Source organism: Pocillopora damicornis, chromosome 11, assembly GCF_964200805.1.
Source record: "Pocillopora damicornis chromosome 11, jaPocDami1.2, whole genome shotgun sequence".
In the NCBI taxonomy this organism is placed as follows: domain Eukaryota; kingdom Metazoa; phylum Cnidaria; class Anthozoa; order Scleractinia; family Pocilloporidae; genus Pocillopora; species Pocillopora damicornis.
The window spans coordinates 3,232,367-3,247,023 of record NC_142680.1 but is presented as its reverse complement, the minus strand read 5'-3'; the positions used below and the strand labels follow the sequence as shown (position 1 = coordinate 3,247,023).

The 14,657-nt window shown below is 38.7% G+C and overlaps 1 protein-coding gene across 2 annotated transcripts; it reads left to right on the top strand.

Moving 5' to 3' along the window:
- Nucleotides 1-299: 299 nt before the first annotated feature.
- LOC149037062 (uncharacterized) lies at nucleotides 300-14,609 on the top strand. Of its 2 annotated transcripts, none has more exons than XM_089187661.1 (21): nucleotides 300-436; nucleotides 1,734-1,781; nucleotides 2,577-2,687; nucleotides 3,447-3,647; nucleotides 4,063-4,826; nucleotides 5,208-5,376; nucleotides 5,625-6,353; nucleotides 6,548-6,789; nucleotides 7,614-7,764; nucleotides 7,997-8,049; nucleotides 8,349-8,388; nucleotides 8,803-8,862; nucleotides 9,353-9,412; nucleotides 9,649-9,695; nucleotides 9,898-9,966; nucleotides 10,286-10,423; nucleotides 10,681-10,860; nucleotides 11,107-11,216; nucleotides 11,431-11,584; nucleotides 11,935-12,080; nucleotides 12,381-14,609. In XM_089187661.1, the coding sequence occupies exons 1-21, from the start codon at nucleotides 421-423 to the stop codon at nucleotides 13,459-13,461; spliced, it is 4,569 nt and encodes a 1,522-aa protein (XP_089043787.1). In that variant the 5' UTR covers nucleotides 300-420; the 3' UTR covers nucleotides 13,462-14,609. The 2 variants fall into 2 exon arrangements, with proteins under 2 accessions (XP_089043787.1, XP_089043785.1); XM_089187659.1 differs by having other exon boundaries at nucleotides 322-436; nucleotides 3,447-3,665.
- Nucleotides 14,610-14,657: the final 48 nt, after the last annotated feature.

The window sequence follows — 14,657 nt, the reverse complement described above, 5'->3', positions numbered from 1 at the left end:
GCAAGTGAAATCTAGGGGTTACATGACCTACAAAGATTATAAATGCATAACGGAACGTCTTGACGTAGTCAAACCCAAATGGGCTGAATTGACAAGTAGCCTCAGAGAATGTCACTGATTGAAAATTGAGTTTGCTCGTACCTGATACATGATCACAGGCCAGTCAGAGTGAACATACCTCAAATAAACTTGTGTTCACATAACAGAAATTGTCTTCTAAGGAAAGCAAATCAATCCTTCGATAATCTGTGGTGCTTGCCGTACTTTACATAGTTTGTCTATTTGTCATGTTACTATTTATGGAGGAATACGTCAAGGGTTTTACCCAGGCTAACCTTTTAAGGTTTAACATCAATTTAAACGCAGAGAAGTTGATCCCAGACACCGTCGTCTAGATTACAATTTCTTTTCACAAAGAACATGTCTTCGGACGACGGTAAGTTAAAAACGCAATCTCAAGTACTTTCCACTCTGATAACCACTAGCTAGAACTCTTGAAAAAGTGTGAGACTGAGCTTTTCACACTTGCTCTAAGCAACCGCCTTTCTTCATGCTAAAATTTGTGACTAGGTCCAGTCTTAGTTCTTGGTACAGGACTGGCAGGGAGATGAACCCAATTGTCTCTTTAACTCGAATTTTTTCTGAAGTGGACTACGTGATAAGTATGTTGTAATTATCTTGCTGAACGCATTGCCGGCGAAGCATTCCAATGGTTCTTAACGGTGCCTTAGAAATGAGCAAGGAATGCAATGGCTCCACAAAAGAGCAACGTTCGCATTACTCTTCAACCTTTGACTGATTCTGCATAAGACTGCCTTGTCTAGTTTTCAGTGGGTAGCGGATCCTTTCCCGTTTACAAACAAACATCATATTAGCTTGTTGTGAGGCGCTCAACAAGTCACGCTTCAACTCATGTTAAGACTGTTTATATACTGGTTAGGCTTGATTAAAAATAATCGCCAATACGACATTAGGCTACTTAATCAAAGGCGAAGGATAAGAAAGCTACCTCATTACTTATTACAGTGGCCCTTCGAGTAAATCGGTAATTAATTACCAGTTCCCGCAAAATAGCAAACCAATTGGCATGAAAGGCTTTCATTCTGGTTTAGTTTAAAACAACGTTGTAAAGACACGATGTCACGATATATCGTTTGTATTCGGCTGCGGCAAGAGACGCGCGTCTATCTAATGGGACTTAACTACAGTAGTTATGAAAGAGCGAATTTTTTTGTTATGTCAATGACTGGTTGTTTTCAGGAGCTGGTTTAGGGAAGTTATTGTGTATGCACAAGTTCAAAGGAAAACGGAAAAAAAGCCTTCATGTTAAGACTTCCGCTCTCACGTTTCACCACAAATTATTTTGCGTTGCACAATTAAGTCTGCCCTTAGGGGCACTAGGTCGAAACAACAAACACGTTACAAACTTATTATGCAAAACAGAGCCGTCACTCTTCAGCAGTTCTGCTGAAGGAAATGTTTCGCTTGGGTGGGTTATTTGGTATAAATATCTTCATGTAATGACAAGCCACGACGTGTTAAAAGAGAATCAAATTAACTTAATAGCAAGGTGTTAAAGCTTAGTAAACTGAGTAACGATAAGATTATGAGGCGCGGTTGAATTTATAATAAGAATCTTTTCGCAAGATTGAACCAACGATGTCTGGTGAAATCCGGAATTCTAAATGGATATTTTGTTTTTGTTAATTTTCTACGTTACCTTTTTTGCTCAGGTTCAAGTTTCAGTGATTTGAGTACGGATGCCTCCTCACAAATGTTGGGTGAGTGTTTTTTTATTCCCTAATAGAATCACCTCAAAAGTTGGAAATGGAAATTATGACCACTAAAAAATTTTCATTTGCAAAGACGATCCAGCCCTGCTCAACAAGGTATCATTTAATCAGTTCCGTAAATTAATTAAATCTTTGAAAACCACGAGAAAGATTTATATGGCTTGAGAAGTACCCTTAATTATGCAGAATATGGTGAATATCAATAATTTCAGAACAACAGTCCCCGTACAATTTTGTTCAATTTAAATTGTTTAGTATTTCGTTTTTAGACTGGATTCTTTTTTTCTTTGACAAAAGTGTCAACTCAAATTTATTTTTGTTGTTATCTACAAGAGGGCTCCGTCCGTTTCGGGTTCCTATATATTTCGTTTCATTCAAGCTGAAGAAGCGCCAGCTGGTCTTTCCACGCGAAAGGGGGCGAGGCGACAGTGGGCAAAAAATATTGGAAATTTCCGAACCGTCAAGCTTGTCTATGATGGTTGTTGGAGCGGACCCCCAAACGTAACGTGGTTCGACGGAAGGCGTCAGACGTTGCTATGTGAACGCTATTTACTCCCATAAAGCCTTGAGGGAACTTCCAAAATGACTTGAAACAAACCATACAACGTAAAGACATAAGGCATAAGGCGGTACATGATCTTAAATTATGTGGTTCTTTCTAATACGGTAATCAGAAAAATCAGTGAAAGTCTACTTAGAAGTTAATACAATGCATTGCTGCAAGACCATTTTATATATTCTCTTGATCGCTATAAATACTGAAGAATTATACTTATATTGTAGACGAACAATCCGGTAGCAGACCCCCCAGGAAACGGATCAAATATCAAATAAACGTCCAACATGTCAATGGCGCTGTTGCTGTTGGGCCCCACGCAAGAGCGAGGATCAAAGGTTGTTAGAAATAAAAATTTGGAACACACGTTATGATGATGGCCATCATAGTAGACCATCTACAACTGCTGAAAATTAATCTTAAAGACAGCTACCAATTAAATCTTTCCTAAATCTTTGTCATCTTAACACCGTATACTGTATTTTTGATCGATTTTTTGAGACCGGCTGGGTCAAGAGGAAAAAAAGGATTAGATTTCATGAGATAGGGCATGTCGCGCGAAATATTTTTTTTAATGCTCGCTACTGAACATCCATCTTAATCATTACTTCATCACTTTCGAGGGGATAAAAAAAGCGCTTGTCGGAACACAAGAGAAAAGGCTAACTAAAGAGAAATTTGGTCATTTGTAGACAAACAAGTAGCTATTAATTTGTCTTCTGTTACTTGGATAATTAAGTAAGATAAATAAAATTCGCGTAAACTTAATAGCATGAGGCAACGCAACGATGATGATTTTAGTTCTAGGAGACTTTGCAATTGAAAAAAAATTGCTTCAGTTACGTTTCGGAGCCTCGCAAACAATTTGAGGTGACAAGAAGCAAGAAGTCATGAAATGGCACAATTTCAACATGTTTAAATACTTAACATGTGATGCAAACTGGAAGGATCAATAACAAACTATCGTTAGCAATCAGTGTGTAAAAAGGGAAACAGAGACGGCAAAAATCAAAATTTTTCATAGGAAAATGGAAGATACCTTAAAATTTCGTTTGGAAAAAACCTGGAACTAGTTTCAAAATTCTACCTATTTTCAGGAGATGAACAAGTTTCTACTGAGACGGGACAACTTCTAGACAATTCCAGAAGAGAAAAAGCGATTTCAGGTAATAACGATGGATCGCCGAATGGAGATACAGTTCAGTATGAAGACAACACCCCAGGATCATACTGCCCGGTCCACTTTTATCAAGGCCACGCAGAAAATGGGGCAAAGTGGAACGCGAGGCTTGGAAGAGGCATTTTATTCAATAAAGGTAATTTAAGACTAAGATAAATCCAAAGATGAATTCGTGATGGCTATGATTTGGCTAAGGTTATTAAGTTTTCGCAACAAGTTTGGTGAGTATCTCTAGGCAAACATAGTAACAAATGGTGACTAATACATAATATAAAGCCGCAAATCGGCGCATTACGCAGCAATATGGGTTTCCTCTGATAATTCCTCCTTACTGCGTCGAAAAGGACTTGAGTCCTGCACACTTAGTTGTTGATAATATTCTCAAACTCCAAATGGATCTAAGTAAATTGTAATTTTGCATGAACCTTGATATGCTGCTTTACTGGGATGTGTCCTTCAGGGGAAATTGGGTAGCAAGGACTCTTCGACAAGATAACTATCTAATTCTTAACTGCTATGGCTACATTTTTCAGGGGAGCCTACGGGGAATTTGTCCTACGAAGATTTCTTCGAGAGCCCAGAAAAATTCATCCAAGACATGGATGACAACGCTGGTCCACTCAAAGATGCCAAAGAAGACCTCCTACTCGATAGCATCCTTCCCTTTCTCGAAGAAACGTGGGGGAAATGTTCCTCTTCCAATGAAGAAGTATATGAAAATCTGGCCAAAATTTCTTGCAGTGCAAAATGTGGCAAAGCCGTAAGCCAGGCACTTCAATTGCTTCTTCATCTGATCGGCAAGGACAACTTTGACAACTGCTACAACAATTTACTGGTTGTGGAGGCAATTATAAGATCATCAATCCTCTCCTCCGAGGGATTGTTTAGAAGAGGCAGAGTCGACTCAAGAAGAGAAATCCGAGAGCTTAAACTGACGGTGTACAGCCGTATTATCTCCTTGCTAGTTACGCATCAAGTTCTGAAAGGTGATTCGTCCATGAATTGTTTGGAACAAGATTTGAAAAAGATAAAGGACGAGCTTAGAACATTTAGCTTGGCGCTGAGCAATAAAAAAAAGGATGGTCTCCGATATTCAACAGAGTTTATCATCAAAGCAATTAGCCATCTTTTAAAGCCCAATTACAAGTTACACGGCTTTCTAAATGAATGTCGAGAGTTCTGCCAAAACCAAGCGATCAAAGTCAATGATTTAAGGGCTCTTCGTCTGCTTAATTATAAGAGGAGTGGCGACTGGCGGATTGATCTACACTACGTCGCTATTCATCTCCAAGGAAAGGTAGGGGCTGAGAGAAGATAGAATTAAGACTGAGAACCTAAATTATGATTCCGTTCTTTTGTAAAAACGCATTGATGAATAACAATAACAACAGTATGTTCAACTGACAATGGCTTCCACGAAAACAAATACTGGATAGACAGTTATTAATTGCGAACGCTGAACTCGCACGGTAATGACCACGCTAGGCTTCAAAATGCATCCAAAGGAAAGTGTATATTATTGATCAGTCATTACCAAACACATGAAATTAAAATTAAACCTGGAAAGGAACTACCATGGGTTTTGTAAATTAAGTTCTTTTTTATTATAAAGAAATAAAAAAAAGCCATATGTTAGAACATGGGTCATGCTAGAAATTGCATTTTCCTTTTTGCATAGGTGCACAGTGAACGTCCTACTCCAAGAATGGAGACCGAGAGACGTGCTATGAATCTCCTCAGATCTCTCGTAGAAAAGTACCTTGATGGAAATGGTGGACAGGACTGGAGGTTTTGTATGCTGGCAGCTACGATATTTATGGACATTTCAATGAAGAACGAGACGAAAGGTGAAACACAGAAACTATCAGAAACGAAAAGTATAAATCAGTTACATTCTGTTTGTAAGCTGAGAATTGAACCACTTCACCGATGAGGCAAAAAGCAAGTAGCGCTATGGCTATCATGGTGGTAATTAAGAAATGGGCCGTTAGGCGATCAATGAGTCCCCGTCTTAGTTCAAAATCGAAACTTTCAAGCCAACTCTCTCGATCGTATCTTCTAGGATAAATCATTTACGTATTATTTTCCTCCATAGAAATAAGGACAGAAGCAGGTGGAAGCTTGGTAAATCTTCTTAAAGATCCGAAAGTACAAGAGATCCCAGAATGCAAAGCTATCGTTCAGAGCCATTGCGAGAAAGCCCTGTTTTGTCCTGATGTAGAGACCAGGACATTTCTGATTCATTTTTTAAATAAGAACGAAAACCAGCAGGGTGAACTTGACACAATACAGCACATCAAACACCTTTCTAGGAAGTACAGGACTCAGACACTAGAAATCAACGAAACTACCATAAGTAAAAGCTCCACCTGCTTCGTGAATCATGGCATGTTCCAGAGAAGGAAAGTGGCAATTAAAGTTCTCTTGGTGAAAAAGCAGCATCTCGTGGAAAAGAACCTTAACACTCCTGCTAAAGAGAGTCTAAAACGAGAAGCCGAAAACCTACGACTACTAAACGCAGCACGGCATCCAAACTTCCCTGTTTTGTTAGCAGACAACACTAAAACCTTGCCATACCACCTCATTACCCTATTTGAAAAATCAAGGGATCTGTTGCAGTTTCTTCAGAGGTTGCGTGGGACAAATCCTCCTCTTCAACCAGTCCAGCTCATTAAGATACTATTAGATGTCACTGACGCTCTTCTCTTTTTAGAAGAAAAAGGTTTGGTACACCGCGCTGTAATGGCAGCAAACGTTCTCGTAGGAGACAGTTATATCTGTAAATTGAGTGGCATGCAACACCTTCGGCAGCTTACCAGCCAGAGTAAGAAATGATTGTAGCTTGGTAACTGACTAACTAGCTGACAAACCAACTAACGAACTCATCCCTTCCTTCATCGCTTTCTTCCTGCCTTTCGTTGATTTCGTCATTCGTTCATATATTTAGTCAATCACTCCTTTAGTAACCAATAGATTCATTTTTCGATTATTAAAATAATCGAATTTCTTTATTCGCAGCTGCTGAATATTCCGATTCACTGTACAGTTATTGCTCGGCTGATGACGGTTTCCCAGATTTTGTAAACTCAGTAAATGAGGAGGAGCTCCCGCTAAGATGGAAAGCACCAGAAGTTCTCTCAGAATGCCGTTTTTCTACTGCCTCCGATGTGTGGGCCCTTGGGGTCCTAATGTACGAGGTGCTTACCTGCGGGTGTCTTCCATACAGGCTCATCTCGGACAGCGAGGAGTTGTGCTCACGTGTGAGTAATTCTTTCAATTTCCACGTATCCCACTTCTGCTCATTAGCTCAATATTCCCCACAATAAGAAGGAAAGAAATCGGTGTCATTAAAACTATTGCAGTAGACCAACCCGAAATATAATTTACTTAAAGACTGAGTGGGAGGGTCTAGTAAGAAAATATCTGGCTCGAGGCCATGACGTACAGATCGAGTGCAGCGACAGTAGTGCGTCATAACCCAAATATCTTCCTATCCGGCCAGACCAAACTTCGAAGAACTTGCACACAAAAGAAAGGCATGCATTGGACAACTATTTAAAATATTCTACAGTAAAAACATTTTCTTTTCTTGGAGTCTAAGAAACTTTTAATTGATTTGAGAGGGGTGACTCCTTTTCATGGTTTTTTCAAAATTTCAATCTACACTTTCGGAAAATGCAAAAGAACCCTGTGAGTGCAGGGCCGGACGGCTTTTCCCGCCCCTGCTCGCGTCAACCTGTCCAGCACCACACACGTCAGCCTTCACTGTGGTTTTCTATGTGATTCGCACACGGGGTCAAACGGGTCGTATGATAATGTGCAATCGACAAGAAAAAAAACTAATTAGAATCAAAGGAGTGCTTATGAATTTCTTTATAGAGATCTTATATCTTTAATTATTCCGCCGCAGGGATCTTTTAGATAACACTGTTGGAGAGACGTACTCTTGAGTTATCCTAGTGGATTGTGCACCATGCTAAGTTAGCCTCAGTACCATATTTTAGACCCAATAAATACACGTGGGTCGGCATGGTTTCAAAATTTATGATTTCATGGACTTATACTTTGGCTCTACGTTTTTAAGGTGAAGAATGGTAGAGAGATCCTGCCTTTTGAGTTGTGCTTTGCAGATGAGGAATATAACCTGATGCTGCAGTGCTTTCAGTTCCAACGACGCGGGAGACCCAAACTATGCGATGTCAAAAGCAGACTTTGTGAGATGATCGAAAATGCAGGTGATTACTCATGTTAATCTTTTATCTTACACATAGCACCTGTATTAAAATAATTCTGAAGGCAAAAAATTATTGGAGAAAAAGGAAGGTGATATTACCCATCAAGCTTTTAAAAAAAAGGGAAGTAACTGTAGCATTCAATTTACGCAATGACAAATGATCCCATGGCGCTGATAAATCGGGCTTCAATTTGGAAGTGATTGTAAAAATCAAAGTTTGTTTTTTCTTTCAGACGAAGAGCAAGTACGGCCTAGTCCACCACCTCTCGCCACGTGCGGAAGCTTTGTAAGTTTCTCAGTTTGTTTAATTTGATATCGAGTACATATTACTTTTTTTGCAATAAAACAATTTTTTTGGAATAGCAAAATTCAAAGACAGTTTGCCTAATGAAACCAATCATAAATTTATCAACCACTTTTATCACCACTACTTTTCTGTTATCTCACAAATCTTGAAACTTTCATCCATATAAACACTCGAAGTAAATATGTCGAACAAACTTTCCTCGAACTTCCATATCAAGGTGGATAATTGGTATATAGGCATGTGTTGTGGATAAAGTCCTCTAACTTTTTTGTTTCCAGCCTGCAAGAAATACTGAAGATATATACTGCACTTATTCAGGTACACGTTTATTCTTCTGTCAACAAAGCAGCTATTTCATTGTACGAAAAGCTTGTGATCAGCTCTTAGAAATAGTTGTTGAATGAGGCAAAATAAGAAAGAACTAAGTTTCACTTCATATCTCTAAATCCAATGATTTCTGTATTTTTTCATCGTCTCCTATTTCTTTCATGAGGGGCGTTTATCTTTTAGGGTAGTAATTGCTAATATTTAATCTTTCTGTAGTCCCGTTCAGTTCAAACTGAAATAGAAAGGGAAGTACTTCGGTCGCGATTGTTGTGACTTAAATCTCACGTCAACTTGAATACAACACAACTGGCTTTAACAAGTTTCGAGTACAGCATTGAAGTGTAACGATAAATCAATCTCACTCTTTTGTTTCATACAACATAAGTCATAATTTTGCTCTCTTAGACGCCGTTTATGAAGAATGTACATCCCAGTCTATCGAGGAAAGCTACACTATGCCAAATGGTAAATTTTCGTATGATATTAGTCTGTGACACTCTCATCATGCTTAACAATCATCAGTTCAAACGACCGACTGACAGATAGACCGATTAGTTTACTGACAGACCACAGACCTACTGGAGTGAACGACTGACAGACTGACTGTCTAACTGAAATGCCGACTTCCTGGCTAGCTGAGAGAGTGACTCGCTAACCGATTGTTTAATAACTAGCAGCTCAAAGAAAGAACGGCCAGTGAGTTCACGGGAATGAAAAAAACTGTTATCTTCTGTTTTTTGTTGCTGTTTTTTTTCTGTTTCTTTTTTTTGTTTTAAGTAGAGTAGAAATCGAGAATATTTTTCTCTTAGATAATCTTGTTCAGTTCATGGTAAAAAAAATCAGGTAAACCATTAAACTGTTGTTGTGACCATAAGATCGTATCATCATAAATGATTATTATTTTTCTTTTTTTATTATTGAAACTCACGATTGAGTGGCAATTTTCCTTCCATAGATTCCGTTTACGAAGTATGTACTTCCTGGTATGACTATGAAGTCCCTGATGTGTCGAATGGTAAAGTGTGCCTATGATGTTAGTTTGCAGCAATAACTTTGATTGACTGACGGACTCGCTAACTGACTGACGGACTAAATGTATTCATCAAACTCACTTGATTAAAGATTTACTTGAGATAACTTACATGAAAGGTATCCCATGATCAAAGTCGTTGTTATCATTCCTAACTTACTGAGGTAGATAGCAGAGTGAGTTTACAATTATATACTTCTCTCTTAATTTTTCCTCGTCAGGTCCTTACAATGAACACAACTTCATGTCAGAGAAAGAGCGAGTGAAGGTAAAACCGGTTCAAATGTGCAATAGATTTTAATAACTTTTTTTTGTTTAGTGCCTTAATGATTCCGTATTTTGTCCTGAATAATCCAGCTACCTTAAAACATCCTAGTTGACCACTAATTTGGTGTTACTGTCAAAGTTGTTGACCAGTATAGCTTATGCTTGATGATGGTCACAACCCATTTTTTATTTCTCCTTTTCAGGAAAAACTATCGAACTGTAATCTATTTTCAGACTCGGATGATCTTCCAAGAAAAAGGCAACTGGGACAGGTTAGTTAATTTACACGTTAAACGAAAGGCACATAACGGATCCTTATAATGTGACTTTTTTTTATGGTGTCAGGTCATTAACAATGTGAGGCTATCAAAAGCATACAAGATATCGAGAGCTAACCTGGTGCTAAAAAAAATTTAGTGTGAAGAATTGAAGGAATGCAGTTGTACTATAAATTTTTTCAAAACCTCTGGAAACCTTTTAAAATTTTCTACAACATTCTGCCTTCGTCTATACAACACCGCATAACTGTAACCATGTGTGCATAAGTTCTGAAATGGTCACAATGTTACACCCACGATTCTATGATTTCAGGCTTCAGACTCTAATGTCATCGAGAAGATCAATAGAACGGATGATCATCATCTTAGAGGTCTCCTCGCCCTCAAACATCCAAACCTTGTTACCTTAAAAATAGAGAATTTGGATTCACATTGTCCAACAGCAAATATCGTAAGTATCGTTGAATTTTGGCCAGTATACCCCTGTTTCCCCCTGTATCGCCCTGGCTCTAAAACGACCGGACAAAAATTTATTTTGAAATTTTTTTCGGACATGGTTTAAATAATTTCATTCAGAGAGTAATTTGGAAACACTACTATCAGATAGCCTTTGTCTTAGTTTAAGTGACGGAGGCGCATTCTATACGAAGGAAAACCAAGAATTCTAATTTAGGAGATTAAGAACATTGACTTTTTTCTTCTTACTAGATCACCGAGGAGGCTCCTCTTGGTAATTTAAAAAATTACGTAATCGAAAAGCAATGTCAAAATGGTGATATAGTAATGTTCCTGTCTCAAGTGGCGTCTGCTATGCATTATCTGCATGTAAAGCACATCGTACATGGAGACCTCCGTCCGACGTATGTGTACGTCGTATCGCCCAGCGAGGTATTTATATTACATATTACAAGGAGTGACTATTGTCTCTCTCTCGTCCTCTTGATCTCAGCCGTGTGTAAGCACGGCTTAATGAACGCAGAGAGTGCATGGAAAATAGCCTTTTCACTCCCTCGTTTCCAGAGGAGTAACCTTAAATGTTGATTATCATTAACGAATAAATATATGAAAGAAAACGAAACTTTGGTTTTTATAGGAAAAAAAGGGTGGTTGAAATTTGACATTTGATTTTTACAGGTAAAGGTTGGGCGTCTAGGTCGTTCGAAGCCTCTTTCTATGAGTGAGTATGAAGTTACGAGCACTTCTTGCTTGGCGCAGGTCGCCATGCATCCGGACGCAACACGTTGGTAAGCAGTTTGCTTTGAATATTTCACTTTTTTGGCACAGGAACACCGGCTGCAAGTGAAACTCAGGTATTGCGAACTTAAGCGGCCGTTTAAGGCTAAACCGTACCAAACCAGAAACTGCATATTGCAATTGAAGAGGACGATATCTGACTTGTTTTGGTAACAATATTCTCAGTTTATTAAGACACTCACGATGACGTTTTCTTCATGGCAGGAGTGCACCAGAGGTTATCCTGGATGGATACTACACACATGCAAGTGATGTCTGGTCATTTGGGATTCTTGCATGGGAGCTGTATACATCATTCGCAGATGGGCTAGATGGAAGAGATTCGTCGTTACCTTTCTTTGATTTGGACAATCAAGAGGTAAACTGTCAGTTTCCAATTTGTGACATGACAAATACTAAAAGTGTATAGCAAAATGGGGTAGGACATCTAAGTCAACAAAAGCTAAGTGGAAACGGAAAAATCCGGGCTGGGGGTGAGTGGTGTAGGAAAAATCAACCAACGACTGTAAATATGGCTATCAGATGAAAACTGAAAAATGTATGTTATCTTAAGGTAGAGTAATTAACTTCAAGACCAGCAACCTTGGAAAGAATAGACCAAAAGTATTCAACTTGACATGCAATAAGTTTGCAGACAAAAGCATTTCGTTTAGTTGACTTTGTGTAAATCGTAAGCTTGATTCTTACAATTTTTAATATGTCTTTTAGATATTGCCTCACATAAGAGAAAATGGACCGCTAGGTAAACCAGAAGGCTGTCCTGAATGGGTATATATCATCATGCATCAGTGTTGGGCATATGTCCCACAGCAGCGACCTCCCTTTTTGGCCATCTTTGACTGCCTCACCAGCAGGTATTTTTTACATGTGTTTTAGTTATTCCCTTTGAACTTAGTACAATAATTGCTGGTCTTGTTAAAGGCACTTTGTAAGTAATGTTACATTATCTTATTTCTTCCAATAATTTGTTTCAAAAAAGAGGGTCGAAGCACATGTTCGTAATTATTATTTCCAATGACAATGTTATGAGAAATTACCCTTCTTTGGGAAAAAGAATTGTTTGGTGCATTCCAAAGCTAAGTATCCTATATGACAATTTGGGAATTTAAAATCAGACTTAGCCCTGTTCAATTCTATTATTTACCTTCTATCAGGGAGCCAATGAAGTCCTGGATTATGAAGTTATGGCTAGAAACTCATGACGAAAGTGAATGGCCAGATTTGTCCACCTGTCAACCACAAGATGGTTGCCATGTAACATGTTTGGAGCAACACCCCTCCAGTGATAACATTGAGAAGATGTGCTCACCTGACTTCTTCTCCAAGCACAAATACAAATACGTTTGCAGAAATTTTGGAATGGCAGGCGGCAAAGATGACTACTCAGAAGCAAACGGAACGTCAGACGTACCATTAACAGGTGCTATCTCACCCGTCTATAGTAGCTGTAGTGAGGTGGAAGGAAATCCAGAGCTTGTGCCAGTCCCTGAGCCACAAAAGCCACCTAATAACAATGACGCAGGCTACTTATGTCCAGTTTCAATAACAGTTGAAGACCTGAGCTCTAATGAGAGTAACGAGGAAAATGACGCTGGTGTTGGTAAATCCACGAGAGGCGATGGACAGGGAAGAGTAGTTCCAGCTAAAGAGACTTTCAATCTCCAAGTTAAAAAGGTAAAGAAAAGGACCGGAGCACATGGTAGCAGTGCAATCGATATGAATGGGGGCAAGGCTTCCCTGCCAGAGGACACGCCTGCTTCGCCGTATGTCAATGTGGGGACTCAGCAAGATCAACAACACACTTCGTTGTATCAAAACATAGACGCAATTCCCAAAGAGACGAGCTCTAAACATGAAGAATGTGTGGAGGGAGCTAAAGTGGCTTATCCACATCCCACAGAGAAAAGAAACAGGGGAGTATATCCTAAAGTCAAGAGGGCAGAAAATACGCCTGGACTCGAAGACGAGCTGGTCCCACCGAATGATCAGTTGTATGCAAACTTGGTGGCCAGCAGTGATGTCACCCATGCACTGTCGCTCTCAGACATGGAATCTAAACAATGGAACATGGAAACTATGCATGAAAAAAAGAAAAGGCAGCAAAATCTCCATCGTAAAGACGGAAATTCTTCGAATAGAATTCACGAAAAGGATGATGCCGAGAAAAATGGACGCAATTTTATCCCACCAGTTTGGCTAAAAGATCCTAAATTACAGGTCACGTTTTTCGTTTAATACGTATAACCTTTAATTGCGGAGCACCATTAAAGCGCTGAAATTATTTGAAATTTCAAATTCACATTGATTGGGAAAAAACATGTTTGAAATTCCTAAGTCGTGTATTTTCAAAGCATTCATGACGTTCTGTAGATAATATTAAGATGTCTTGCAAAGTCCTTTTCAGCATTTTCAATCATGCCTGCGTTGTATCTCAAACTAACAGAGGTATGGCCGTTTTCATAAGGACCCTTACTGTTAATAGTTTCAAAGGGAACGGTTTCAATTTTCAATTTTTGCCAGTAGATTACAAAATCAAAATTTCGAACATAACACTCGTGAGATCATACCTCTGCTCGGCTACAAGTCTGTCATAAGCATTATACATATTACCGATTCAGTGAAGAGTGTATAGGTATATACATATATGCATACATATAAGGTATATGCATCAAATATATCCATTTTAAAGAAAATCATTACGGCACTGAAAATACTGAGGAAAGTAGCAACGTATTTCAACACACTGAATGTACGAGGACTTAAATTTTCAATTTCTTGTCTCTTTTTTAGACCAGATGTAGTGATTATTTTGTAGTTACTTTTATATTATTATATACATTGAACGATTTAAATCTATCAAACTTTGAGGAATAGAGTCGAACTTTTCCCCTAACTAACACTGTCCACGTCACATCTTTTTGTGGAAACAAGAGTTGCATAAAACGAGAACTCTTTTTCAAAATCCACCTAATATAGTGAAATACTAGATTGCTCCACGCGAAAAAGTAACCTCCTCAAAGCAGCAGCCCTATTCATGTGCGCTACTGAAAATCGCGGCAATTCTTTACGAAGTAGAAACCAAACTATTGGAGTGGACTTAAATCATATAACAAACCAGACTAATTTAGGCTTTATTGCCTAATTTACACACCTTTTGGAGTACTTTATATGTACTTGCACCCTAAGTCTACTGGATTACCCGTCAGCCTGAACAAAGCATAATTACTCATATTCCACAAGATGACCATTAACTTTTAGAAGGTTCGATAGACGCAGAGACTCCCTTGTTTAATGAACCAATCAATTTTTGGATTTAGTAATGATAACACAACTGATGGCGACAGATTTTATAATTACGATAATAAATACTCTTTTGTGTTTAATGACGTTCGTTATAGTTCGATTGTGCATTGCCTGTCTGACACTGTTCA

Coding starts and splice junctions, on each gene's coding strand:
- LOC149037062 (XM_089187659.1), top strand. Junction 5,377..5,624: donor AATGAAGAACGAGACGAAAG/GTGAAACACAGA, acceptor TTTCCTCCATAG/AAATAAGGACAGAAGCAGGT. Junction 8,389..8,802: donor TATATACTGCACTTATTCAG/GTACACGTTTAT, acceptor TTGCTCTCTTAG/ACGCCGTTTATGAAGAATGT.